General features: G+C 44.3%; 1 protein-coding gene across 2 annotated transcripts; it reads right to left on the bottom strand.

The window, feature by feature from the left end:
- Positions 1 to 200: 200 nt before the first annotated feature.
- kita (KIT proto-oncogene, receptor tyrosine kinase a) lies at positions 201 to 26783 on the bottom strand. Of its 2 annotated transcripts, none has more exons than XM_049018011.1 (21): positions 26633 to 26783; positions 22673 to 22933; positions 22247 to 22531; positions 21834 to 21973; positions 21445 to 21613; positions 21166 to 21352; positions 20672 to 20787; positions 20467 to 20581; positions 16940 to 17124; positions 13931 to 14037; positions 13376 to 13502; positions 11949 to 12053; positions 11616 to 11726; positions 11290 to 11431; positions 11022 to 11119; positions 9627 to 9754; positions 8400 to 8522; positions 6051 to 6162; positions 5857 to 5956; positions 4744 to 4849; positions 201 to 2839 (listed from the first exon to the last, which is right to left on the bottom strand). In XM_049018011.1, exons 2-21 carry the CDS (start codon positions 22803 to 22805, stop codon positions 2681 to 2683), a joined length of 2748 nt encoding a protein of 915 aa, XP_048873968.1. In that variant the 5' UTR covers positions 22806 to 22933; positions 26633 to 26783; the 3' UTR covers positions 201 to 2680. The 2 variants fall into 2 exon arrangements, with proteins under 2 accessions (XP_048873968.1, XP_048873959.1); XM_049018002.1 differs by lacking the exon at positions 26633 to 26783 and adding an exon at positions 25952 to 26330.

Genomic DNA, 26783 nt, shown 5'->3' with positions numbered 1-26783 from the left:
CCGCCCGCATGCCTTTCACATTTCAGCAGCTGCTGCCATCTTGGATTTTACCCAATTCTGGGTTCTCATGGTCAAGGCTCCTGTTCAGTGTATCATTTCACCATCATTTTCTCACCACATATTTTATAGTTGCATGCAGTGTTTTCCACAAAGAAATAAATGTGGCCACCCTATAAACAAAAAATATGACCGACAGGAGATATTTTCAAATGTCAATTTATTTACATGAACATAAACTGCAACATGTGATAGTACATTTTGACAGCGACAAACCCTGTACATGAAAACAAGAAACCACTTCAAAAAATATAATAAAAAAATAAGACAGTCAACAGATAATGCATTTCAAATATTTAACACAAAATTGATCTCAAAGTTCCAGTATCACCCTCTTTACAGATATGCTTCACATACGGGCATCTATATTAACCGTTACAGGGTATGTGAATGGCAGTGAATATAGTCAACATTTAGCTGGTCAGGTCGGCAAAGGGGGCGGTGACATTAGTCACCTGGGCTTGGCTCCGCCCCTCTGGGTGAGAATTCAGGGCATGTAATCCTCATTCCTTATTAATCAACCTACCCACTCAAATGCAGACTGATTGAGAGGTAACAAAAAAAGCTTTTAAGACAACAAATTCTCAAAGAAAAATAATAAATTTAGGCTACATGTGAGAAGCATTTAAATGAAACGATACATGAACATTCATCCTGAATGTGTTTGCAGCATTGCATGCAGAAATGAGCGTATGCACAACGTTCGGATGCATAAAGTGCCAACGACGCAGAGGGTACTCGGCTTATGCGAGCAGAACAGAGTCGCACGGGCATCGGCCGATAGAAATATACCTAGGGCTAACGGGAGCAAAAGTTTTACGATGTGGGTGGACCGTGTCTCTCGCCCCATTTTACCTCCGACAGACAGATTACCCGACACTGCAGGACACCTGAGAAGCACCTGACAGGCGACTGCTTAACGGATTAGCCAGCCAATCCAGGGATGCAGCATTTCACTAAAGTACCATGTCTTGGAAAATTACAAACAAAATATTATTAGCATTATTATTGTCATGATCGGTATCTTCAGCTCCAGGTATATGTACAGAGTGAGTTCTATCTGAAAGTGATTGTGTTATATAGTATGTACAGTGGAGTCTCAGTATACAGTGAGATGATGTCATGTGGGCCTGTTATCACAGGCTAACTTGGGAGTCACTCCGAGTGAGCGACAGGCCAAAGCTCTGCACTGATTGCCGTTTGCCTGCCAGCTGCGCTCACAATGACGGCATGGAGGGAAATTAGGCCAACAGCTGAGGCCTGGAAATGGGATTTCCTGTATAGGAAGTCACTTGAAAACAGAGGAGCCTGAAGATCCTCAGCAGGATCTATGTTCATGTTGAAACCAGGCCCACAACTAAAGAATATCAGCAGGTTCTAAAGACAACTAGAAACCAAACCCATAGCTGAAGAACTTTAGCAGGTTCTAATGTCACCTAGAGACCAGACTCATAGTCTAAAGAACCTCAACTACTTCAATCACCTAGAGACCAGGCCCATGGCTGAAGATCCTCAGTAAGTTCCAAATACACCTAGAGACCAGGCCTACAGCTGAACAACCTCAGCATGTTCTAAATACACCTACAGATTAAGCCCACAGCTGCATCTGAGCAGGTTCAAAACTTACTTATAGATCTGGCCCACAGATGAAGAAACCCAAGAAGACTTGGTCTTTTGAAAATGTCCATGCAGTAAAAGTAAAAATCATTTCGTTACGGAAGCAGATTGTCTGTCGTACCTCAGAAGCTGCCTGACATACAGTATAAAAGAATGTAAACAACAAAAACGATACTACAGCTGGACGGCTGACCTCAAGCCATATTGCCCAGGGATGGGTCACTTTTATGGGTCTTGGCCAAAGTAGATTTCACCTGTTTCATCCTTCACACTGTCTCAATGTTTCACTTATGGAATAATACTGAAGACTGGGAGACGCTCTAGACTGAAAAGTACTCTGATGCCACAAAGAGAAATGAAACTTATGCTACAAACCACTACAACATGGATGTTTGTTTTTGCTACTGATCTAAAAATAGACCCTAACACGTGAATCTATATTGCACCTGCAGCTCGAAATAATCTTTCGGACGAATTAACAGCATTGCCCCATAGAGAGATATCAATATCTAACAGCACACTGAAGATGTACAGCTTCACACGTGCCTGAACAGCAGCTGAATTTAGCAGGACGAGGTGATAGCTATTTACAAGACAATATTCTGCAGTTGTATGGTTAGGGTTAGGGTTAGGACAGCGCACTGAAGCTGTATAATCTTTACTTGAGAACAGCACACCTAGGTGAACAGCACACGGAAACTTCATAACCATGCCAGATTGCCTGTAGAATCTGCATAGATCCACATGAACAAGAGTCAGTAGCAAGGTGACGGTAGTAATGAACTGTGAACTCAGCAGCACGTGAGGAAAGATACCGACGGGGGCCCACGGTAAGAGACGAAAAAGATCACTACTGTCCGATATGATCCCTTTACAGATACACCTATGTGTCTGTGTATGAGAAAGTCAGTGTTTTTAACAGACAGGAGTTCTGTAGACCATAAGGGGCACCAGCACAGATCACTGGGGGGCAGGCACTGGCAGGACATCCCCAACTTCTGGGCCTTCATGCCCTATGTGGGTAGGGCGCCTCCTCTGGGAAGGCTTCTTCGGTCACAAGCAGTGGCTGGGTAGATGCCGTGCTGCTGCCCACAGAGTTGAGCCGCAGGAAGTGGCCGTTGGGGTCCTCTCGCGTTACTAGCCGGGAGCTGAAATTCAGGTACATCTGGTAGAAATGGAAATAGATGGCGGCCAATGAGAATTCAATGAAACACAAAGCAGGCAGACAACCAATCTGAGAGCAATGAAAACAAAAGACTTAGCCAGATTGTCCTCTAGCAGTTTGTCCCTTAGTGTCTAGACTGCACGGACATCAGCCCCCTGCAGAGACTGCAGTGACACCAGCACCGACTGCCAAGACTGCACTGACATCAGCCCCCTCCAGAGACTGCAGTGACACCAGCACCGACTGCCAAGACTGCACTGACATCAGCCCCCTCCAGAGACTGCAGTGACACCAGCACCGACTGCCAAGACTGCACTGACATCAGCCCCCTCCAGAGACTGCAGTGACACCAGCACCAACTGCCAAGACTGCACTGACATCAGCCCCCTCCAGAGACTGCAGTGACACCAGCACCGACTGCCAAGACTGCACTGACATCAGCCCCCTCCAGAGACTGCAGTGACACCAGCACCGACTGCCAAGACTGCACTGACATCAGCCCCCTCCAGAGACTGCAGTGACACCAGCACTGACTGCCAAGACTGCACTGACATCAGCCCCCTCCAGAGACTGCAGTGACACCAGCACCGACTGCCAAGACTGCACTGACATCAGCCCCCTCCACAGAGACTGCAGTGACACCAGCACCGACTGCCAAGACTACACTGACATCAGCCCCCTCCACAGAGACTGCACTGACACCATTCCCTGTCATACAGACTGCAACAACACCAACCTCCACCACCTAGACTGCACAAACACCATTCCCTTCCATACAGACTGCACAAACACCAGTCTCCATCACCTAGACCGCACCAACACCAGCCTCTACCACCTGGACTGCACGGACACCAGCCTCTACCATCTAAATTGCATTGACACCAACCTCCACCACCTAGACTGCACAAACACCATTCCCTGCCATACAGACTGCACAAACACCAGTCTCCATCACCTAGACCGCACCAACACCAGCCTCTACCACCTGGACTGCACGGACACCAGCCTCTACCATCTAAATTGCATTGACACCAACCTCTACCACATAGACTGCACTGACACCAGCCTCTTGCACTGACATAAGCTCCCTCCAAGACTTTAACAGCATACCTACTATCACCACAGGTTTTTTGTATGAAATAGAACAAGACCAGTTCTTACAACCTAAAATGCTATATCATTATTACTAGTAATACTGCCATTATTCTCCCACTCAGTTCATCCAATTCAGATTTGTAAGCAGTTCAATTTATTTGTTATCGATTAAATTTAGATTACAGAAGCAGTTTACATAATGTCACAGGTATAAGTGACATCAGTCCCCAAACTTCCTACAGATCTCATGTCTTTGTCTGTCCTTCAGCACCTTCTCCCATGGGAAACCTGCCAGTATCTACAGGACTGAACGGCTCCCCACAGCCTGATCCATTCCTCTGCTTCAGCTCACAGACAGGGACCAGCTGGAGATGTTGCTATCTCTGGAATGCACAGATAGTGTCTGTGATGCTGAAATGCATCTTCCCCGCGGGGCCAAAATCAACGAATTAATTAACATTACGTAAACTTTGCTCCACCAACATAAGAAATCTCATGAATTTTTTTTTTCAAAAAAAAAAGATCTACATTTTTACACAGAACCAGTCCTACTATCCGAGAACGTCTAGCGGTTACCAAAGGTAAACAGTGATAGTCCTGCATCACCAGTACCTGGTTAATCTGCATGAATATGACATTTTTGAGCAATTACGTAAAGCACCAGTGTGGATGAGAACAACCCAAAGCCCAGCTTGACCTGGCTCATTGGCTTTCAAGCCTTGCTGCTGTTGCATGCATAGACTCCACAGTCGCACAAATGACTGGTGATCTGAAACGGTACACACTGGACAGCACACCAGGACACGTACACGCTTCGTGCTATTGGACAGCTGCTCTTCGATCTTGTCCACGATCTTCCCAAACGATGGTCTCTTGAAGGGGTCAGCATCCCAGCATGAGGTCATTATCTCGTACCTGCAGGGATCAGACGGCATGAGGTTACCATGCGCCTTGCCATGTGGGAGGAGCCAAGCGACAGGCATGCTTCACTTTCCACTTGAGCTCAGTACGATTAATGAACTCCATAGCTGATTGCTCACAGTAACCAGAGTGACAGTAACCAGGGTAACTGTGTAGGGGGTTAAAACGCATTTTTACAATAACACACTTACATACATACACACCGAGAAAAAGCATAGCAATGGCAGAAACATGTTGACACCGATGAGACCAAAAATTCAGAGAGTGTATTCAAGAGATACCATGGTAAGACAGGGGAAAGGGATTATTCAAAAGGACTAGTGCACCATGAAGGCAAATTAAAAGATTTACAAAGGCACGAAAATCTCAAACACTGTAGGATTATAAAGCATAATCTGGTTGTAATCTATTTAAAGCAATGACAAATTAAAGAAGGAAAACTGGCTAGATTAGTGACACACCTCAACTAGCAGTAAAACTGAACAGCTAACTCTAGGAAACAATTTCTATATCGAACCATCAATCAACATTAACAGAAGATGTGTAATCGAAACCATTTACGAAGGTCCGACTGCTGACATACTGACAGAGGTTGTTTTCAAAATGGGTATGTTTCAGTACTGGCATGAGATATTCCTTATGGTGACGTCCATGGTGCAAATACGTTTTATTAGGTCATTTTTTAAACAGATGCATATCTGCACAAACCACAAAGCCCAAATGTGTCTGATCAGAATAAAAAAGATTGGACAAGTGTAAGAAAATATAAAGGATATGTAAATGAACTGAAAGCATATAGGGGAGAGTGACCTCATTCAGTCCTCTACCTAGAGCAGAAAGTCAGACTCAGAATTGTCCTCCTTCTGTAAAACTTGAGTTAATGTCAAATAAAGGAGCTTTCAGGATATGATCCATGTTTGATATGTACTTCTCATATTCATGCTTTAACTATCCCATATGTTTGTGTCAGGGTCTCAGTTTGGTCAATGTCGCTCACTCACATTTTCCTGGGGGCAAATTCTGGCTCGTTCATCCTGTAACCTTCCTTGATCATCTTGTAAAACTTGGAGTCCACAGGCATCCCAGGGTAAGGGCTACTTCCTGTGAGGAAACACGGACAACTCAGCCGACTCAGCGGCGCGGCAGCTAAACATGACTGCTGCATCATGGAGGGTCCTGGAAAGTCCAGCCTTACCCAGAGAGAAGATCTCCCACAGTAGGATGCCGTAGGACCAGACGTCACTCTCAAACGTGTAGACGCACTCGAAGATGCTCTCTGGCGACATCCACTTCACTGGGAGTCTAGCCTGCGGGAGAGAAGCCATCATAATTAGCTAACTCCTGTCAGCTGACAGGAAGCATGATTGGAGCCCCCCTGAGTCCACTAAACCTGACTTTTTACTGAAATACTTAAGGATTTACTGGAAGTATTTAGTGTCTATCCTTAAAATAATGGACGTTTCCCTATTACAAGCCCTTTTTCTGACTCTTTGGGTCACTGTAGTAGAAACCAAACTTAGAGCTACATGAAGCAAACCACAGAAACAAACCACAGACACGATTACAACCTCCAGGAAACACTGCCACCTGGACTTCATATTTACATTTCCATACTATACTTGGAAAAGTTCATGCTGCACGCCATCAATGGCACAGAAATGTTTTGAGTCAGAGTTGTAAGCCATGTCCCATCTTTCTCTAAACATATTCCCTTTCTCTTGTATTCTCTAAATAGTCTCTAAATTGCCCGTAGCATCCGATGGTTTCTGTGTGAGTGTGTGTGAGCTCCACAATGGACTGGCATCTTATCCAGGGTGTATCCCAGCTCTGAGACAAGCTTCATGTGACCCTGGTTAGAAGACAGATAGATGAATGAATGGATAATACAAATTAACGTGTCACCATTGCAATCAGTGAAATGCAGAGTCTCACAGGGACCTGTGTTGGGGCCAGTATGTCTCCCTCAACAGGTTCCCTCTTGGATTGATCTTCTGAGTAAATTTTCCTACAGTGGCTGATGACACACAAATCCACCTTCCTGTCATCACTATGATACTCTGTTCATGATATGTGGGAAATTTCCTAAGGAATTTTAAAAACGGATTAAGTATAATTACACAAGATTACCTAATTTGTTTGGCGCCTCTGAACTAATCTCTGAGTTTCGACTGCCTGAAGGTAACGACACAAGTAAAACCGCACTGCTGTCAGATCTCATCAATGAAGGATTAAACTTGTCAAGATGACTCTACAAGATGTAATTTACTGGGATAGACCAGTCTTAACATTCACTCCTCAGAGACATGCTTCCACACAGCTCAGAAGTAACTCAAGGCTAACGAAATGACCAGTGACAATATTCCAACCATTTACTAGGGCTGGGCGATACGGATCAAAAACCGTATTTTTAGGCAGAATAGCATTGTGTACATGAAGTTGGCTAAATGTTTCAATATACAAATATTCAGTAGATACTTCCATTACTGCAAACAGAAGCCTCAAAATATAGACAAAAATAAATGATGCCTATATGGGACCAATAAAGCAGCCTCAACCTAAAACCCTTTAAGGCCACTCTGTCCACTAACGGCATGTTTTTAGCTTGTGACCTTGCTCTTAAAACAGAAGATGAATGCTTACGAGCAAAGAATTAAAATCTAAATCTAAAACCTATTTAGCAAATGGCACTAAAACTGAGAGCAAATAACAAAAACTGAAATTACGCTTAATATCTGCAAAGACCCTCAGTTTAAGTTACTACTCAAAATATCAACAAATTTCAACAAAACAGAACAATCATTGCAAATTATAATATTTTTAGCCCGTGAGTCGTTTGTCAATGTTTTAAAACAAAATGAACCAAGTGACAATGATGCCTCGCCTTTCCGCTGTAACAGAGACACAAACTGGTCTGGTTTGATTTTAGCTGTGCATCGGCATGACCAAAGCTCTCACATTGTTTACAACCAGAAAGTTATACTAGTGGTTTCTTTTAAAAAGCTTTAATAGAGCCCTAATTTTAACATACAATAAAAGTATATTGATATGAAGGGGATTGTGTTATCCTATATCTCATCGTGAAAATATATCAATATGCCTTAAAAATTCAGTATACCGCCCAGCTCTACCAGTTACCCAACGTCTTACCAAACTGAAAGCTGTAAGCCTACTGCAAACTGCGTGCTCACCGGTAGTGCCATACCCATGTGAAAACTGTAGGCCTACTGCAAACTGCGTGGTCACCAGTAGTGCCATACCCATGTGAAAGCTGGAGGCCTACTGCAAACTGCTTGGTCATCAGAAGAGCCAAACCCATGTGAAAGCTGTAGGCCTACTGCAAACTGTACGGTTACCAGCAGGGCTATACCCATGTGAAAGCTGTAGGCCTACTGCAAACTGCGTGGTCACCGGTAGTGCCATACCCATGTGAAAGCTGTAGGCCTACTGCAAACTGCACAGTTAGCAGCGGTGCCAAAGCCATGTGAAAGCTTGAGACCTAATGCGAACGGAAAGGCATCCATATCTGCCATGTTCACAGACTCACATTGCCCTTGACCACATAGTTGGAGTCAGTGGTGATGTCCCGTGCCAGGCCAAAGTCGCAGATCTTGGCCACCCGTCCCTGAGTAAGCAGGATATTCCTGGCAGCAAGGTCTCTGTGGATACACTAACACAAAATACAAGAGTCAGGTGCACACACACCCACGAAGTGTCAACACGTGACGCTCTAGAAGCACACAGGTCTGAAACATAAGAACGAGGTAAGCTTCTCCTGGACTGACATCATACACTTAGGGGAAAGTTTACCAGGTACACCTGCTAGCTAATGCAAGCAGCCTCTTCCAAAACAGCGAATCATGTGGCCGAGACTGATTACTTACAGCACACAGACAGGGTCAAGAGGTTCACTTACTGTTTGACTAAGTATTACAACGGCTAAGGCGCCTGATCCAAGCAATTCTGAATAAGGTGTGATTACTGGTACCATACAGTGTCGTGATAATATCATTAAAAACAGCTGCCCTCCTGGGATTTTGACAAGCTGTAGTACCTGGAGTTTACAGAGAATGAAGTAATGAACTAACGCATCCAGTCAATGGTGTTTCTGTGGCCAAAAACTCTTTCTGAATGAGAGAGGTCAGAAGAGGATGGCCAGGCTCATTAAAGCTAACAGGAATGTCACAAGGCTAAGAATAACAATTCAGTACAACAGTGGTGTAGAGAATGGCTCTTCTGAGTGCACTACTGATCTGGGTCCTACTGGGTAGTAGCTAGGTGCACCTAATGATGGCCACTGAGAGCGTCTTGCTCTGTGTTTGTGTGGTTCAGTATTGGCTGACATTACAAGGTCATAATCAATCCCTATTATATAATAAAAATAATCTGGTCTGGTTTGATGTATTCCATCAGGAGCTCAGAACATATACATTAAGAAAGTGTTTCTCCACCCAGTCTTTGGGAACTCCCAGACAGACCACATTTTTACTCCTTCCCAGCTCCCAACACACCTGTACCAGATATCCAGTGTTCTTGATTGGCTAGGAGTTGGTAGGGAGCAAAAATGTGGCCTGTCTGGGGTTCCCAGAGGACTGGGTTGAGAAACACTGCTTTAATTTGGTATGTAATGATCTTACAGAAGGACCTTCAGCATGTCATGGATAATGCGCTTACCCGACGCATTAAACATTTCAACAAATTTTCAAACTCAAAAAACTTAAGACACACCTTGATTCCTAACCCACTTGGTGGAAAAGGGAACACTGCAACTTACATTCTTGGAGGCAAGGAAGTCCATCCCTTTGGCCACCTGATAGGAGAAGCTCAGCAGGTCCTCGGTGTCTAGTGACATCCCATCCTCAAGAAGCGCATCGCTCTGCTCTTTTTCTGCACACGATCCTCCTGTTGCATAAATGGTGGGGGTGTCACTTCACAGTCCTCACATCCTCCACACAAAGATCTAGGTCTCTCCCCCATAATCCTTAGCAGATGCCTGACGGTTTCCACAACATACACATCCTTTGGGTAAAGGTACGACTGACCACTCCGTTCCGGACATTGACCATCTATATATGCGTAACTAATGTCCAAGTGTAAATATTGATGAGGTATAAATATTTCAGTGCCTGAACAAAACTAGTGCAGTTAATGTAGATGTACAGAGTATCTTAGGGCAGCAGTATATCATCACTATCGGAAGAAAATCATGTTTGTCCACTTTTTGTCAATTGTGACTTTTTACCATACATGGACTACGCACATTCTGGTGTTTACTGACATTAAATTGACCAGTCAAATGATGTTTTTTGAAGTCATCTATTTAACTAGTATTTATGTTTATACTAGTTAATAATTGTATTCATGATGGTTGTTTAGATTAATTATATCTATATATATATTGTGAATATTATGCAAGGTTTGTTTGTATCTTGTTGATACTTGTATTTGTATCACTGACAACAATTCATGTATTCATATTGATTTAAACATCAAACCATTCACTGAGGGTGGGGCAAAGTTAGGTTTCTCTTTGTGTTGGTAAGGGTGCCTCATGTTGTTTGAGGTTTATTTTGTAGTTTTGGAGAAAATGTTTTTTTCATGCTCTTGAAATGACACATTATTGGAGATACGTGTTTTTCATCGGACAGCAAATTATAGTGGATGGGTAAATGTAAACACTACTGTAGCAGCAGAGCAGTCTATGTACTAAGGCATTACTCACAGTGTAAACGCTACTGTAGCAACAGAGCAGTCTAAGTACTAAGGCATTATCTGCAGTGTAAACATTACCGGGTACCACTTTACAATAAGGCTCCCTTTTGCCACTTGTAAATGGTAGTAACTCATTAATAAAAAGAAAACTATGTTATAACTTGTTTAAAATTGTCTATGTAATTTTCAAAGTGTTACAACCTAATTAAAAACCCAAATTATAAACCATTCATAAACTCTTTATATAGGTAGCACCAACTACTGTAGCAGCAGAGCAGTCTATATACTAAGGTATTACTCACAGTGTAAACACTACTGTAGCAGCAGAGCAGTCTATGTACTAAGGTATTACTCAGTGAGTAAACACCACTGTAGCAGTCCAACAGTCTAGTTAAGGGATTACTTATAGTGTAAATACTACAGGGTCATCAAAGTTCAGGGTCAGCAGAGTTCTTGCCTTTTCTCAGCGAAGGTCTCCTGTCTGAAGGAAAATCACGTGAAGGGACCCCACTGACAGCTGGCCTCATCATCATGTAGCCATTTCTGTTTTCATCTCTGTAGGGAATCCAGATACCAGAGGATGACAAAGGTAAGCCCTTCGCGAGCCACTCGGAGGCAAGCAAGTGCCCCACCCCCCACTGAAGAGCAGCCCCCTGGCCAGCGCTGGGCAAAGGGTCTATGCAACAACAGCAAGTCGTGAAACAGAGGTGCATCTCGACTCTGACCTCACTGACTCTGGGTGCAGGAGGATGTTTTTGTAATGGCAGTCGTCTCCCAGCTTGGAGCAGAAGAATATCTCCCGCTTTCTTCTCAGGAAGTTCAGGAGGTCACCGAAGCAGCAGTACTCCGTGATGACCAGTGTAGGACCTGCGGAATGTCCGGGCAGATAAACACTCCAGAGGAAACTTCACAAGTACAAGAGATGTGATATCAACTGTCACGCAAAGACTGAACTTCTGACAAACACTGAGGAACATCCCCCAGACTGAGGCCCTCACAGATATCCTCTGATCTCTTGTCCACAGTCTGCTTATCAGCCTTGAGGACTAACCTCCAACAGTGCAGGCTCCCAGCAGGTTAACAATGTTCATGTGGTGGCCCAGGTAGCTCAACACCTTCAGTTCGGACATCAGAGCCTCCTTCTCAGTTGCATGGGCACTCGCTAGGGAGAGGAGTTAACATGGCAACCGTCAGACACCCCCTTTGATTGGATCATTGTCTCATGCACTCACAGACGCCCCAACAAGCGCACACTTTGTCACTGCACCAAAACACGAATGCTGTATGTCCTACTCAGGGGGCCTTCGTTCATAGCTAGTAAGTACCATTGAAATATGATAACGTAAGATAAGGTATAACTGTGCAGATGCACGATCAGACTCACGTTTCAGCATCTTAACGGCCACAGTCATCACAGTGTTGGCCTTGGACATGCCGTAGGCTGTGGCCTCCACTACCTTCCCGAAGGCTCCAGAGCCCAAGGTTTTACCTGTAGATGAAACCACACTCACAGATAAGACGACACTATCACAGATAAGATGACACTATCCCACAATGACTGGAATGCTGCATTCTGCAGTACCTTAACATTAATATGTTTCCAGTACGTTCAATTTCACCCATAGTGAACTTTACCAAACGCCTTCCATGACATACAGTGCTCACAGAAACTCTTGGGATCCTTCCTTAATTCAATAAAAATACCCAAATTAACCCACACTGTGGTTTGTAACCCTCTGGGAGACAATCACTATTCCAATTAAGAGCAACAAGACGAGAACCGGGGTGGCATGGTGGTGCAGTGGTTAGCACTGTTGCCTCACACCTTTAGGACCCGGGTTCGAGTCTCCGCCTGGGTCACATGTGTGCGGAGTTTGCGTGTTCTCCCCATGTCGTCGTGGGGTTTCCTCTGGGTACTCCGGTTTCCCCCCACAGTCCAAAAACATGCTAAGGCTAATTGAAGTTACTAAATTGCCCGTAGGTGTGCATGTGTGAGTAACTGGTGTGTGTGTGTGTGTGTGTGCCCTGCAATGGGCTGGCCCCCCATCCTGGGTTGTTCCCTGCCTCGTGCCCATTGCTTCCGGGATAGGCTCCGGACCCCCCGCGACCCAGTAGGATAAGCGGTTTAGAAAATGGATGGATGGAAGACAAGAACCGAACTGTCAATGAAAAAAATTATAGAAGTTAAAAAAAAGAACATTTCTGTGAGTAGGATATGTGCAGATGTGTTTTCGATGGACTTTTGTTATGAAACCAATAAATTTGTAACATTTTTACAGAATTAAGCAAGTGTCACATTATATGTGTTTATTTAGCATTTGCATTACTGGATATACTTTAAAGTTTATTTTAATTTATTGTTATTATTATTTTTATTATTATTATTGTAGAACTTTTTGTTATTTTAGAACTTTATGTTCTATGTTGTATGCAAATATATACACCAATACTGCAAAGACAAATTCCTAGTACATGTACATCTATCTGGCCAGTACTGATTTCTGATTCTGAAGAATTTTTTGTTTTGTACACCTAGAATTTGCCACATGAGAAGTTGTTTGCTCAGGCTCCTTGTTGTTCTTAGCGCCATCACGCTACATAGGAGCTTCACACTACAACTACTTTTACCAGACTAAACCATCCAGGATCCTAGATCCTGTTTGCTCCTGGGGCAATATTTCTGTTTCTGTTGAAGTCTGATGTTTGCTCAGAGGGTGTGGCACATGAAAACACCTGGGAAAATGGCTAGGACAGGTGCTGGGAAGGTCCGGTCTTCCCCTGAAATAGCTGTCAGTCATCTGAGTAGCTTACCAAACCGTAGCTTGTCACGAGGGAACTCCCACTGGTGGTTGTAGGGAAGCTGGGCAGGGTCAATGTAGACGTAATTGTTGCCGTGGATTCCTTCAATCACCTTCCACTGGATCTGATACTTAGGCTTCTGTTTTGCAAGAGAGAAGAATAGGTTTCAATTATGCTCTTGCACAAATGAGGCATTCTGGCTGGGGGGAGGGTCACGGATTTAACCCTTGGGGGGGTGGGGTGAGATGTATAAAGTAATCAATTACTGCTGCATTTCCCCTAGGTCCTAGTGCGGCAAATTATGATGGATTTGAATTAAAATGAATGAGAACACACCATTCAACTGGCTTTTTAAACACAATATTTAAACTAATTAGTGTACAGTTATTTGCAGGGGGCTAAAGTCCTCTCAGACAGCACTTGCGATGCCCCAGTTCCAGCGAGGTGTACATCATCCCTGTGATTGGTCAGCATGCATGTGTACCGGCTTGTGATTGGCCAGTATGCATGTGTACCGGCTTGTGATTGGCCAGGGTGCATACATATGGTCCAGGAACCTGAGCGTACCTGTAAGTACTTATAGAAGAGCAGCAGCAGGACGACACAGAGCAGGGCCGCAGCTGTCACAAAGCCAATGAGTAGCGGCGTGAACAGGTGATGTGGCACCGTGCGTTCTGGAGCAGGGGAGACAAGGTCACAGAGGTAAGCTTGTGTTCCCAGGAAGAAACCAGAGGCTGGAATGGGACTGTCCAAATCCAGGCTTCTAAAATCAGACACCAAGGTCCACTGCCAGATAGCTACATTATTAAACCTGAAGGAAACCGCAAGATGATGGTACACTGCCTTCCCCATCTGTGACTCAAGCCCCGGTCTCTCACAGAAGTTGGGACACACACCACTATCCGAACAACAAGACAACCATAAGAGGGGCGATTCTCCCTAAACCGGGTTTCCCATCCAAATCGAACAGTGTCCAATTAGAAATAAATGGTTTATTCCACCAGGGTGGATTGTGTGTATAAGGGGGAGGTGAAATCACACTTTTCTGTGACCCCGATTATAACCGTTTTCATTATAAAGCTTCTCTGTGCCTCTCTGTCTGCTGGGCATCTGTCAGCTCCAGAAAATGCCACCAGTATTAAAATGGCCAACAGCAATACATACAACAGTCGTTATTCAGGATTAAGCAGCTGATTTGAAGCCGGAAAAAAAATCTGCAGGCCCGTGTTTAACAAACACATAAGACAGACCTGAAAAACCGCCAATGACTTTAATTACACCCAAGCAAATATTTACTAATCATAACTAATGGTATCTGTGTGCATGAGAGGGCCCCAGTAAATACAGGCCTGAGGGTGGCTGCTTCTGTAAACAGGTATTAAACATAATAGCTAATTGCTAATTATTAACAGTGAAGCTACAAGCGTCATGCCGATCGGTGCATTTTTGACCGTAGGGGAATGAGTGCTGACGAAGTTCCCGAATCAAGCTCGATGTAATGAACTGATTACAGTCTCCGACCAGGTTGACGGATCTCATTATCCTTCCGGGAAAGGGAATAATCTTTCATAAGCATCTCTGTCTGTGCGAACACAGATTCTCGTCGCTGATTATCAACAGTATTAAAAAACGCGTCGCCGGCCATATACCCATTCAAGACGGTGAAAAAGGGAACGGAGGCGTTTGCGTTGTCATTGTAGTCTGTTTGGCTGGCAACCAAAAATAAATAAGGTATCTGTCAAGCAAAAAAATAAGTTAGTAGGTAGTTAACACAGGAAGTCTGAGCAACAAACGTCCTCCTTCTGCTTCCCGGTTTTCTGACAAAACACCGTCAGTGTTTTTAATGAACAGGGAAAATCCCCGATATCATACGGTAAATGTATTTTGAGCCTGTGGTGAGTGTGTCCTGTTTCCGTCCAGTGTTTGGTTATATTGGTGTTTATATTCCTCCGTCAATGGCAGTAAAACAATAGCGTGAGCGGTTATTACTGCTGCGGCTCATTGACTGCTGTCCGGCTGGCTGTACAATGACACCCTCAAGGTCATCTGCATGGTTCAGTAAATATTACAGGTTGTTTAGCATATGCTTAGCGTTTACCTGTTTGGATGTTCATTGAACATTTCACAAACTCTTGGTTAACACGGTTGCTTAAGTTACAGGGACTTAAACAGCTTGTGTAAGTGGTACATGAGGCAAAGTACAGATTTGAGCAGTCAGTGTCGCTGAGGTTTAAACAGTGAATGTTGCATCATGTTAAACAGTCAACCTCGTTTACAGTTGAGTGGTCAGTGTCACTGAGGTTTACAGGGTCAGTGTCACTGAGGTTTAAATGGTCAGTGTCACTGAGGTTTACAGGGTCAGTGTCACTGAGGTTTAAATGGTCAGTGTCACTGAGGTTTACAGGGTCAGTGTCACTGAGGTTTAAGCGGTCATTGTCATTAAAGTTTACATGGTCATCATCACTGAGGTTTAAGTGATCGCTGTTACTGAGGTTTAAGCGGTCGTTGTCATTAAAGTTCACACGGTCAGTGTCACTGAGGTTTAAGCGGTCGTTGTCATTAAAGTTCACACGGTCAGTGTCACTGAGGTTTAAGCGGTCGTTGTCATTAAAGTTTACATGGTCATCATCACTGAGGTTTAAGTGATCGCTGTTACTGAGGTTTAAGCGGTCGTTGTCATTAAAGTTCACACGGTCAGTGTCACTGAGGTTTAAGCGGTCGTTGTCATTAAAGCTCACACGGTCAGTGTCGCTGAGGTTTAAGCGGTCGTTGTCATTAAAGTTCACACGGTCAGTTTCGCTGAGGTTTAAGCGGTCGTTGTCATTAGAGTTTACACGGTCAGTGTCGCTGAGGTTTAAGCGGTCGTTGTCATTAGAGTTTACACGGTCACTGTTATTGTTTTTCTCCATCTTTGTAGTCATGTATAATAGGCTAATGTGCTATAAGGGGATTTCTCTCCATTTCATGTCTAAGACTGCAGAGTCTGCAAGAATTAATCCCGTGTAAGTCTGTCCATGGCTACAAAGCTGCCTCGCAAGCTGCCTGTAGCTGAAGGCCCCCTAAGCGTCTTACTCTCGCCTGACCGCACCCCCCAGCCCCCACCCCCCCGAATCCCCCACCCTCTAGCCACGCAGACTTTATTCTCCATCATGCACCTCTCACCTCAACCCAAATGATCTCCAATCAGAGTAAACAACTGTGAGCTGCACTATATGCTACACATCTGATAGCTTCCCTGCATTTGACTGATCACTGCTCGCTATACAAGTGTCCATTTCCCACGAACCCAAGACAGCCCTGGGAAAGTAATCGGATTACAAAGCTGTAATTTAAATAACGGAATGTGCTCATCTGTTGGGTACATAACCTGTGACTTTCTTTTTTTTTTTACAGTTAACACGTGTGAAGTGATTGGAAGGGGTCAGTGACTGAGTAACAGGTCACCTGGGGTGAGTGGGCGGGCCAATGAGCGAGTGACAGGCAGTCTGGGTAAAGTGGAAGGGACCACTGAGTGAATGCCATGTCAGCTGATGTGAGAGGGCAGGGTCAATGAGTGAGTGACAGGCAGAGACATACCACTGATGGAGAAGAGGAAAAAGGTCTCTTCATCTTCCACTGTGGCCACGCATTCCACCGTCTGGTAGCCGCCCCTGCTGACGTTCAGCCGACTCTCCACCTTGCTCCGTCCAAAGGCTGGTCTGGACAGCACTACGCTGGTGGCGTCCCGCTCTTCCATGCTGGAGTTTTGCAGGTGTGAGCACCTGGAGACAGCAGGTCACGTGACTAAATCTGAAGGCTGACGGCACAGACAATAAATTCTGTAAACACGCCGAATGACACTAAACATGTAATTTGTATCCTGTTGGAAAGACAATAAATCCTGCAGGTGTAATTTGTGCAACACTGAAGAGGTGACGTAATCCCAAAGCATTCTTGCTAAATTGGCTTGTATACAAAAGAGCCTCTGTTAGTGCATTTCAGCTGAAGCACTCTGCACTTGTTTTCGTTTGGTTTCCTGCCAGGGGTGACGCTAGGCTTTTTTTAAGATGGAGGGGTAGTATAAGAGGGGCCGGAATTCTTACAGAGGGCCCGACCTTATCATTAGCCAATAATATGTTTTTAATCGGTGAGTGACAGAGGATGATGCACTCCGGGGACCAATCAGCTGTCAGCTCCCTGTATACGCCCCAGTTTCCTACTATGTTTATCTAGGTAGGATCTGGATAATCCCCTCTGACCCCACAGGTGGCCCCCGCTGATTGGCGTTGCCACAGTCACCCGTTGCTTCCTGATCAACGTCACTGTCGTCAGTGGCTAAGAAGTGCGATGGAATTAGCGTCTGCGGAAGCTGCCATGTCGATATCCTGAGATGTGGGCTGGTCCCGTCCCCCATTCACAACGACCACCCAGTGCTTTTCGAATGACTCTCTGGAGATGCACCATGTGTCTAGATCGATGACGTGGGGGTGGGGGGTTGGGATCTTGATTGATGACAATGGAGAATGTCCAGGTCGCTGAACAATGACCATGTGCATGAGGAGGTTAATGTTCCACCGATTCAACTGGAGAACTTCCCTTCTCAGATATACGGGTGCAAAATGTCAAACTGTATGTATCATACTACTATCCGTATAAAAATAGCATGATACACTAATTAAATTCGGACAATAACAAATTAGAGAATCTTTTAAGTTAATAAAAAGGAAACAAAACCATTATAGGTGAATGCAAACATTCCAAATACTTATGCATAAATGCAATGCAATCATGTAGAAATACAGGCCTGACATGCAGGTTAAATCAGAAACACTCAAAGCTTGACAGCACAGATATGTTAAAACCTTAATTTCCTTAACAAAGTACTTAAAAATCTATTACTGCGTTTGAATAATGAAGAAATATGGCAGGAATGACATGCAGTGACCCCTGGGTTAAATCTGCAATGCAGTGACACACAAGGGACAGGTGAGTAACTGGTTTAACCATCCTGACACAGAATGACATCAGGTTTACTTTCAAAAACATCTATCCTTGTCTAACAAGGAGTAGGTTCATGGGTACTAACAAAAGGTGCCTCAGTGGGTCGCTTCTAGAAGCCCCTGTTTAGTGTAAATACTCCTAACCACACCCTCCTCTAGACCCTAAACAAATCGTGAGCTGGATGCACATGTAGTTTCTTGTTGGTGTTCACCAAGACCAACTTTCTGTTGTAGTAGCTCTTGTGTAATCTGATATTTTGGGGCAGGGGTGCAGTAGGGGCATGGATACCCGGGCGGATTCAGGGGGTCCAACACTTTACAGGTGCCCTTCAATATGTAAAAGTACGTTTAAAATTGGGTGGGGGAGCAAGGTAAAAATTTTCCAGAATTTGTACCTACGCCCCTGTTGAGGAGTTGGGGGGTGAAATCATGTCTAATTTAAGTGCTGTGACCAAGCGCAAAATACACTTGGACAGCAGATGAGTTCATGCCCCTGGCTGGGATCGGCACTCGCGCCCGGCCTCCGATCCTCCGCTCTCTTGTGGCCCTGACTGCAGCAGATGGCCTCTTTGCAGGGGCAGCTGTTGACTGCATGTGGGATGCTCATTGTACCAGGCTTCCTTTGCTCACAACTGTGTTTTTTCCTAATTCCTCAAACCTGTTGTTCCTCGTAAACACTGGTGCCTGTATAATTAAACGCCTGTTCAGTGCATTTGTTTAATCCAGTTATGCAGTACTGGCACTGTGACCCTCAGGCTTGATGTCTGTTGGGTTCTGAACCAGTTTGCCTGTTTTTCTGTAGCTATGGGGAGGTCAGGAGAATTCCATGTAGAAGTGCACGCCTGGGTCATGTGGTGCACTGGTGCCTGTACACAACATAGCCCACCTTATGCCCCGTGATGGACAAGCGTTCCATCCACAGGGTTCCCTTATTCATGTTCTGTACTCTCTGGCAAACCACCGCCACCATAACTGAGTAAAGAAGGTTACTGAAAACAGATCGATGGTTTTCAGGATTGACAAGTTTGTCTTGTTTCTTCTCAGCATTCTTGGTTAATTACATAGAAAAAAGCAGTTAAAGTTAATATCTTTTAAACTGTTCTCTCCTATGATCCCATTTGCAGTTACTGCGCTTTCACTTCCCACAAAAAAAAACCTTGCATTTCCACTCCATTAATGGACATTTACCTAAAAACTATGCACTTTTGTTCGTAATACATGAAATTACCTCTTAATTACAATATTCAAGCTCGTGCTCTTGGTGCACAGAATCATACCGAAAAACTGTTCACATGTCAGTTTTAACTGTTCACCAAACTGCAATAAATGCTGCTGCTTGAATTATTAATATAGATCCACTATTCTCACACTGAGAGAACTTCCTTAATGTTCTGTAAATAATATTTCAAAAAACCAAATTGAAAAGGCCCTTGATAACGTCGAGTTCTCTCTTCTATTCCTGAACATCCCCAAGACTAAAACCCAATAATGTTTTCACAGAACTCTGGGGTAATTAAAATGAAATGACTAATGACATTAAAAAGCTCCACAGATCAATGCAGAATCACTTCCATCATAACCGAAAGGGAAAAAAGAATCATTACAGTAATTAGCCATTTTGTATACAAACCAGGCCGATCAAAGGCCAGAAAACCAAGATCTAGTAAGTTTGTACCTTTAATGGCAGGTTAACCACATCTGCAAAGACATTATTACTGATGCAAGCTCTACTTTGCAGCCGACCTTAACTTAGTCATGATGCATGATCAGACTTATCAGTATGAGATGAAGGAAGACCAATGAATCTAGTCTGAACTTTTGTTCCTGAAGCTTTTTATTAGCCCAAACTACAAGCAAATGAAGGCCAGTTTCTGAAAAACCACCGAAACTGCAAGCAAAAAAAAAGTCCGTTTCTGGAAAAAAAAGAGCACAAACTACAAGCAAAACAAGGTCAATTTCATGAAAAAAAAGCCCAGACTACAAACAGGGTCACTCTACGAACAGAACCACAAGCACAAGAAAAACAAGGCTAATTTCTGAGGGAAAAGGAGCCCTGCTTTGTTATGCGTCACACAACTGTTCAGTCTCCAATGTTTGGGTCACCAGAGCCCTGAGTTAACTCACCGTCTATGCGGCTGTTCACAGGAGAACCAGGTGATCTGAGGGGTGGGGTAACCCTCTGCCACGCAACGCAGCTGCCCATCCAGGGGCCCCTCCCGAGCCACAATCTCAGGCTTACCTGCATGAGGCATAGACTGGTCAGGGCATGTCCTGCATTCCACTGCCACATACCCCCCCCCCCCTCACTAGAACCCACTGTCCCACTTACTGATCACATGCACCACGAACAGCTGGCTGGCCGTGGCGTTGGCGTTCTGTGCCAGAAATGTGTACACCCCCCCTTCCGAGGTTTTGAGGCGCACCAACTTCAGCTCGCTCTCGTACCTGAATGGGGAGGACAGCATCGTTATCGTCGTCGACAAAGATCGCCATGGCAACGCGTCCTGAGGTGAACATACCTGAGAACACAGCTGGGTATCGTATGACATTACAGAGCCAATCGGCACGTCGGATATGTTACTGCGCACATACAAATGCACACGCAATCGGGATAATTTAGGGTCACCAATTCACCTATCAGCACATCTTTGGATCTGAGGCTGAAATCTGAGTACCCGGTGGGAGCCAGTGCAGACAGACCTGTCATTTATCACAGAATTTTTAGGGTAGACATAATGGTAGGTGTGTGGATGTTAGCTACTCTAGGGCCTAAATCATAATAGAACTTACCTTGTGAAATGCAAGGCAATGAACTGAGCTCACCTGTATCCCATCTCTTGCATGGAGATAACATGGTCCGAACTGTTCTGCAATGCCTGCCCCTCATACACCCAGGACATGAGCTTCGGTCTGGGGTAGGCCTCCAGCACAACCCGGAGGACGAGGCTCTCCCCAGCACGGGTGGACATGGTGTCATTGCCCACCTCTATTAGGGTGATGAAGCCCCGCTCTGCAGCCAAGAGCAGAACTGCATGAGACATCTGTATTTCCACATCAGCCTTCCTGGGCATTGGACCTTAATGACTGACACCAGTTCCTCACCACAGACACGTAGCTGGACAGACGACCAAGCCACACCACGCTCATTGGTGGCCTCACAGCGGTAGCTTCCGGGATCATTCATCGTCACTGTGGCAACGTCGAGCGAAAGTATATTCACGTACAGCAAAGGGTTCGTCAGCATTTTGAGCTTACTGACCACGACTGGATTCTGTGGACGAAGGCCATTTAACACGAACCAGAGAGATTACTCACCATTCCCATTATGACACTGGGAAGTTCATTGTGATACAGACAGGATGTATTTCAAACAGGTGATTTGCTGAGGTTCACTGGATAATAATCGTCTCACACACATACAAATACAAAACACTCAGTCATCATCATGACAGGCGGAGTGAAATGATCCATCGATCAGGTGACGATCTTACCGTTCCCGGTGGAGAAGTCCACTTCAGGCTGAAATCATCATTGATATTGGTAGTGGTGCACGTCACCTCAAAGCGTTCGCCCACAGTGAGAATCACTATTTCCTTCTCAGACAACTCGACGTCGGGAAGCTTATCCGGAGCTAAAAGGAAATGTTAGTTTCAACCCTCGGGTGTTTCAAACCTATTCCTGTTCCTTTCTTCACATCATCTCTGTCAAATGCACATAATGGTGTACAGTCTACCCAAGCCCCTGCAGGAGTATAAAACCAAACTTCTTCTCTGCCCTATTGGAGGCACATCCAGGGGGGGACTCAACAGGGTCCCCCCACAATCCTCTGGGGCACTGCTATCTGTTTGTCACCATAACCCCTGATGCATGCTGGGAAATTGAAGCCGAGCAACAGCACGCTTACCCAAGCGAACGGTGAGCGTGTACTGGATGGAGGTCTCCGTCCGTCCATTCAGCTGACCAGTGCAGACATAGCAGCCCTCAAAGTCCTTCCGTAGGTTGTAGACGGTGATTCCGCGCTCAATACTGGCACTGAACTCCAGCCCGGGGGGCAGCGGCAGGCCACTGCACGGAACCACCTGCAGATCAGTCAAATTCGGGTCCGTCGCCAGGCACGGGATCACGCAGCTTTCGCCAACCTTCCCTAGTAAGTTATTCATGATCGTCTTCCGGAAGGCATTCTTGGGGTCTGCCAAAACAATGACCTTGCTTTTAATTGTCTCATTGGGAGAGAGGGCTAGCTTTAGACTTCTTCACTGTGGCAACAGAACTATCTCTGTTTGCTAGACATGATAGGAACAGCTATTTAGCCGTTAGCTTGTGTGCACACCTTTGACAAACACGTAGATTGAGGCCTGCTCACGGCTCTCCCGATTCTCACACATGTAGCGACCCATGTGTTGAACCTGGGCCTTGGAGATCTTGAATGTGACCCTCCCCTCCGTCTTCTCGACCCCCTTCATCGTCTTGTTGTAGCGGTCTTCGCGTAGCCACTGAACATCACCCTCATCCCAGCAGTCCAGCTGAAGGGGGTCGTTGAATGACACCACCAGCTGGGGGCCACCTGGCTCTATGCGGAGCCTCGTCTCACCTGAAATACGGCAGTTCATTGGATCCGAGAGAGAAATGCAGCAGAGGGCGAGACTGTAAGAATGGCTAAACACAACTGTTAACACAAGGCTACTACATACATGTTCTTAATACACTTTGACTCGCATGAAAATGAATTTGGTCTCCACAGGGCCGGCTCAACCGTTTTCGGGGCCCTAAGCAATACGTGATAAACCTAATTGTCATTTTTTATTGTCCTTCCGAATTCTGACAGGCTGATTAGCTGAGGGGCCCCAGGTGGTCGACGGGCCCTAAGCAGCCGCGTAGTTCATTTACGCCATGGGTCGGCCCCGTGTCCCCACAAACCCTAAAATTACTGGCATCTACATGGTCTCTAACATCGGGTCAAAACACGCAACTAGTAACACTTCAACAGAAGTAATGGAATCATACCGAAGGCTAAGACCCTGTAGTAGAGTCTTCAAATACCCACAAAACTGCATGTGTATGTTAGTATGTGTTGGCATGTGTCAAAACTTGGAATAAGAAGTGAGAGGCAGACACAAGGCCAATCCCTGTCGCGATGCTAGCTGCACTGCATGTGAGTGGGGGGTATAGCAGACACGGAGGGTGATGTTAGCATGCTGAAAAACTCACAATTCAAAATACAGAGCTGGAAGTTGGTTTACTTCCATATTGGGTGGTTTGTATAGAAAATTATAGTCAGACGTGTCAGCCAATGGTAGAGTCGGGGTGTTAATGGCAAATTAGATGGTCTGGTACTGATGCCTTGTGATTAAATCCAGTTCCCAGAGCTGTCTGACTGTTGGGAAATGTATACTATATATTACATTACAGACATAATTGACCAAGAATAATTTGAAGTTGAAGTACATGGCCCACAATAATAAACATGTGAAACGGAGGCTGCAGCCATAAAATTTTGAACTAAGACAGCATTGCATTGAATTTAATTGGAGAGTGTTCAAAATCGAGTTCCATGGACAAGCAATAACGCTGTAATTATGCCAGGAGGATATCCATGCATCTGTCGCGGCTTTTAAAACTCCGTGTGCGTCCTCGGCGCGCGCCACTGCCCGTTGATCATCTCCTTTCAGTGCATGTCATCCACACATATATTGATTTTAACTTGCAATATAGCACTCTTTTCGCTTTCATACTTCCATTTCACGCACACACACATACAAAATCACGTCTTTTGCAAACAGTAATCCAGCGGCTAATGCACCGACGTTTGAAGCAGGTACAGCCACTTCGGCGCCGAAGAGTAAACATGGATTCTGCATACAGACCACACTGTAAACTAGATGCAAATTACTTAAGAGTGAAATACCTAAGCAATTTAAATGCGTGTTACCATTTATTATGCAGTGCAGATAATAAACAATTTATGCGCTTTATCTTATTCACACATAAAAATAAGCAACCATTTTTAATATCACTAATAAATGACAAAATTCTATGTTTTTCTTTATATCGGTTTAGCCTGGAGGACACGTACTGGACAACAGGCAAGTCACAGCGGTAAAACACTTTTCATGTGTGAGGCAGACCCGGTTAATAGTCCACCAAACATCTGGTTTAAGGTCCATTCGCTTGTGAGCCTAATACATTTTGTTGGCAATCGCAGAGTTCCTTAGTATTACCTTGCAGCCTAAGTGAACCAGGTGTAAATAACCTTTTTCACAAGACATGCTTAAAAAGAATACCCCGTATCCAGGATTTATACCTGCGGTCTCTCTCCATACAGCTATAGAAAAAAAAGCATATGCATAAAGAAATCAGCTACGCATATCAACCCATCTTGTAAACATCTTCAGTAATCATCAGGTTTGCTTGCACCCTTCTAAGGAACCTACGCAAATTTCCATATACCCATCTTAGTCATAATACATGGAACAACGGCATCGGACGTCCTCATAGAGCAAACTCGGATTAAGGTTTTATATGAAGAAAACTATTCACGAAAACATTACAATCACAGGTCACACGGACACAAAGACGGAAAACGAAGGGGCACAAAGCTCGCGCTCAATTAAATTAGCGCAAAAGCTACATCACGGACTTATTCTGATACATGCTGTTAGAATGGTTGTACTAACCTTAACAGGGTAGCCTTATAATTTGAGCGCATGGAAAACACGTGTTAAAATAGTAATACACATATGTTGTGTAAATAATTAAAGCGCAACTTAAAACATTTAAAAGCGCTTTTTATCACTACAACTACCACTAACACTACTACAAGTAGTAATGTAATGATAAATGAAAGGTTGTCTAGATGCACAAAATATTTAACGAAGTGTACTTTATTATACTACGTATAGCCGTATAACTGGAACAGTGTAATGGTGCTGCCGCTGCACATACTTCATTGTTTATTGTCTTTGTGTGGACGCGTGCGTTAAGATCCGCACTTCCAGTTATAGGATAAATAATTAAAAAGACTGCATCTGTATGGAAGGGGATACACACACCACCCCTTCACCTGTAGCTTCGTCTCAACGGATCCGGTTTCCTCAATAGCTTTTAGAGCGTTAAAAAATATCGAATCAATCTAGTTTTGAAAAAACAAACTAGTTACTACAGTGTAACTGTAAGTTTTTCTTTTCACACTAGCTAACAAAGAGAGAAAAAACTGGAAGACTAAATTAATACATTTAAACCTCTTTTATTGGTAAGTAATTTGAGCTGATGTTAACATAGTGTTGTATATATGATAGATGTGTAATTCAAAAAAGCATTACTGCCTGTCACTTGTAGCGAAACAGGTGAAAGAACATTTGATCAAATAATAATATACAAAACAGGTGACTTTAAATAGCATGTAACAGCGAAAAACTAAAAGTACAAGTCAACACTATTCCCAAATATTAGAAGGATAATCACGAGCCTGCCAAACACATTAGCGTACCCAAACAATTAATATAAAATTCTTAAAAATACAATCCAACCACACTTTCACCACTTTTCGCATGTTCTCTTTAGTTTAAAATAAAATAGACTTGTTTCCACTGATCGTGCTTGAGGGTCCTACCTGGAATGAATGTTATCAGTAACGAAGCAATAAAAAGCCAGTACGATCCCATAGTTACAGTCCCATTTATCCTGAAAAGGTTTTGTGACAGTGTGACTATCTTGTCGGACTCTAAGCGCTCTTGGGTTATCAGCCGCAAAGACTCTCCGGCCTATTTGAATATTCAAGACTCACGCATCAGTGCACACCCCTGTCTGCTTGCGTTGCTTACAATGCGATCGCGTTTCACCTTCACGATAGACAGTAGCCTATATCGCAGGAGTTACATGTAAGTAATCTATCAGCGCAGGGTGTTTCTTAACACTCAGTCCTTAAGTATAAAACAAGTTCGTCTGATGTTGCCCTGAGGATGCACCAGTGAAATGCACATATTCCGTTTTTAAACAACTGCGCTTCTTGGTACGATTTGGAACATCTCAAGAATCAAAGTGCGGATTTTAAATACAGCTTTAACAACGGGTTCAGTGCGTTGTCAGATTTTACCGCCATCAACTTTTCGGCTTTATAAAAATAATAAACATATTGAAGACTGTGCGAGTTCACGTTCATATAAATACAGGGTATACATATAACTTGGCTTGTTTGTGTTTTCGTCTACGAATAATAAGGGTCGCGTTGTCTCGCCAAACACGACTTTGTTTACGGTTTCATATACTAAGAGACACGTTGTGGCCACCTCACCTTCAGATCTTTATCGCCCACAGGGTGTAGACGTATCCAGACTTTCATATCTTTGCATTGTTATGCGGCAACCAAGCTCAGAAAACACAGAAAGAGACACGCTTAAACAAACGGCCAGTCTACACAGCAGGATGTCGTGAATGAGGGCACG

This window comes from Brienomyrus brachyistius, chromosome 1, assembly GCF_023856365.1.
Source record: "Brienomyrus brachyistius isolate T26 chromosome 1, BBRACH_0.4, whole genome shotgun sequence".
NCBI classification, from domain to species: domain Eukaryota; kingdom Metazoa; phylum Chordata; class Actinopteri; order Osteoglossiformes; family Mormyridae; genus Brienomyrus; species Brienomyrus brachyistius.
Note: the sequence above shows the minus strand (reverse complement) of the source record. Positions and strands in the feature narration are given on the sequence as shown.

Bases quoted from the DNA above. Each gene is read 5' to 3' on its own strand.
- kita (XM_049018002.1), bottom strand. From the start codon at position 26,003: ATGGGATCGTACTGGCTTTTTATTGCTTCGTTACTGATAACATTCATT. The intron at 22,532-22,672 runs GTGTGCACACAA...TTGTTTTGGCAG, and splicing joins AATCTACGTGTTTGTCAAAG to ACCCCAAGAATGCCTTCCGG. The intron at 13,503-13,930 runs GTACGCTCAGGT...CTTGCAAAACAG, and splicing joins TCTTCTATAAGTACTTACAG to AAGCCTAAGTATCAGATCCA.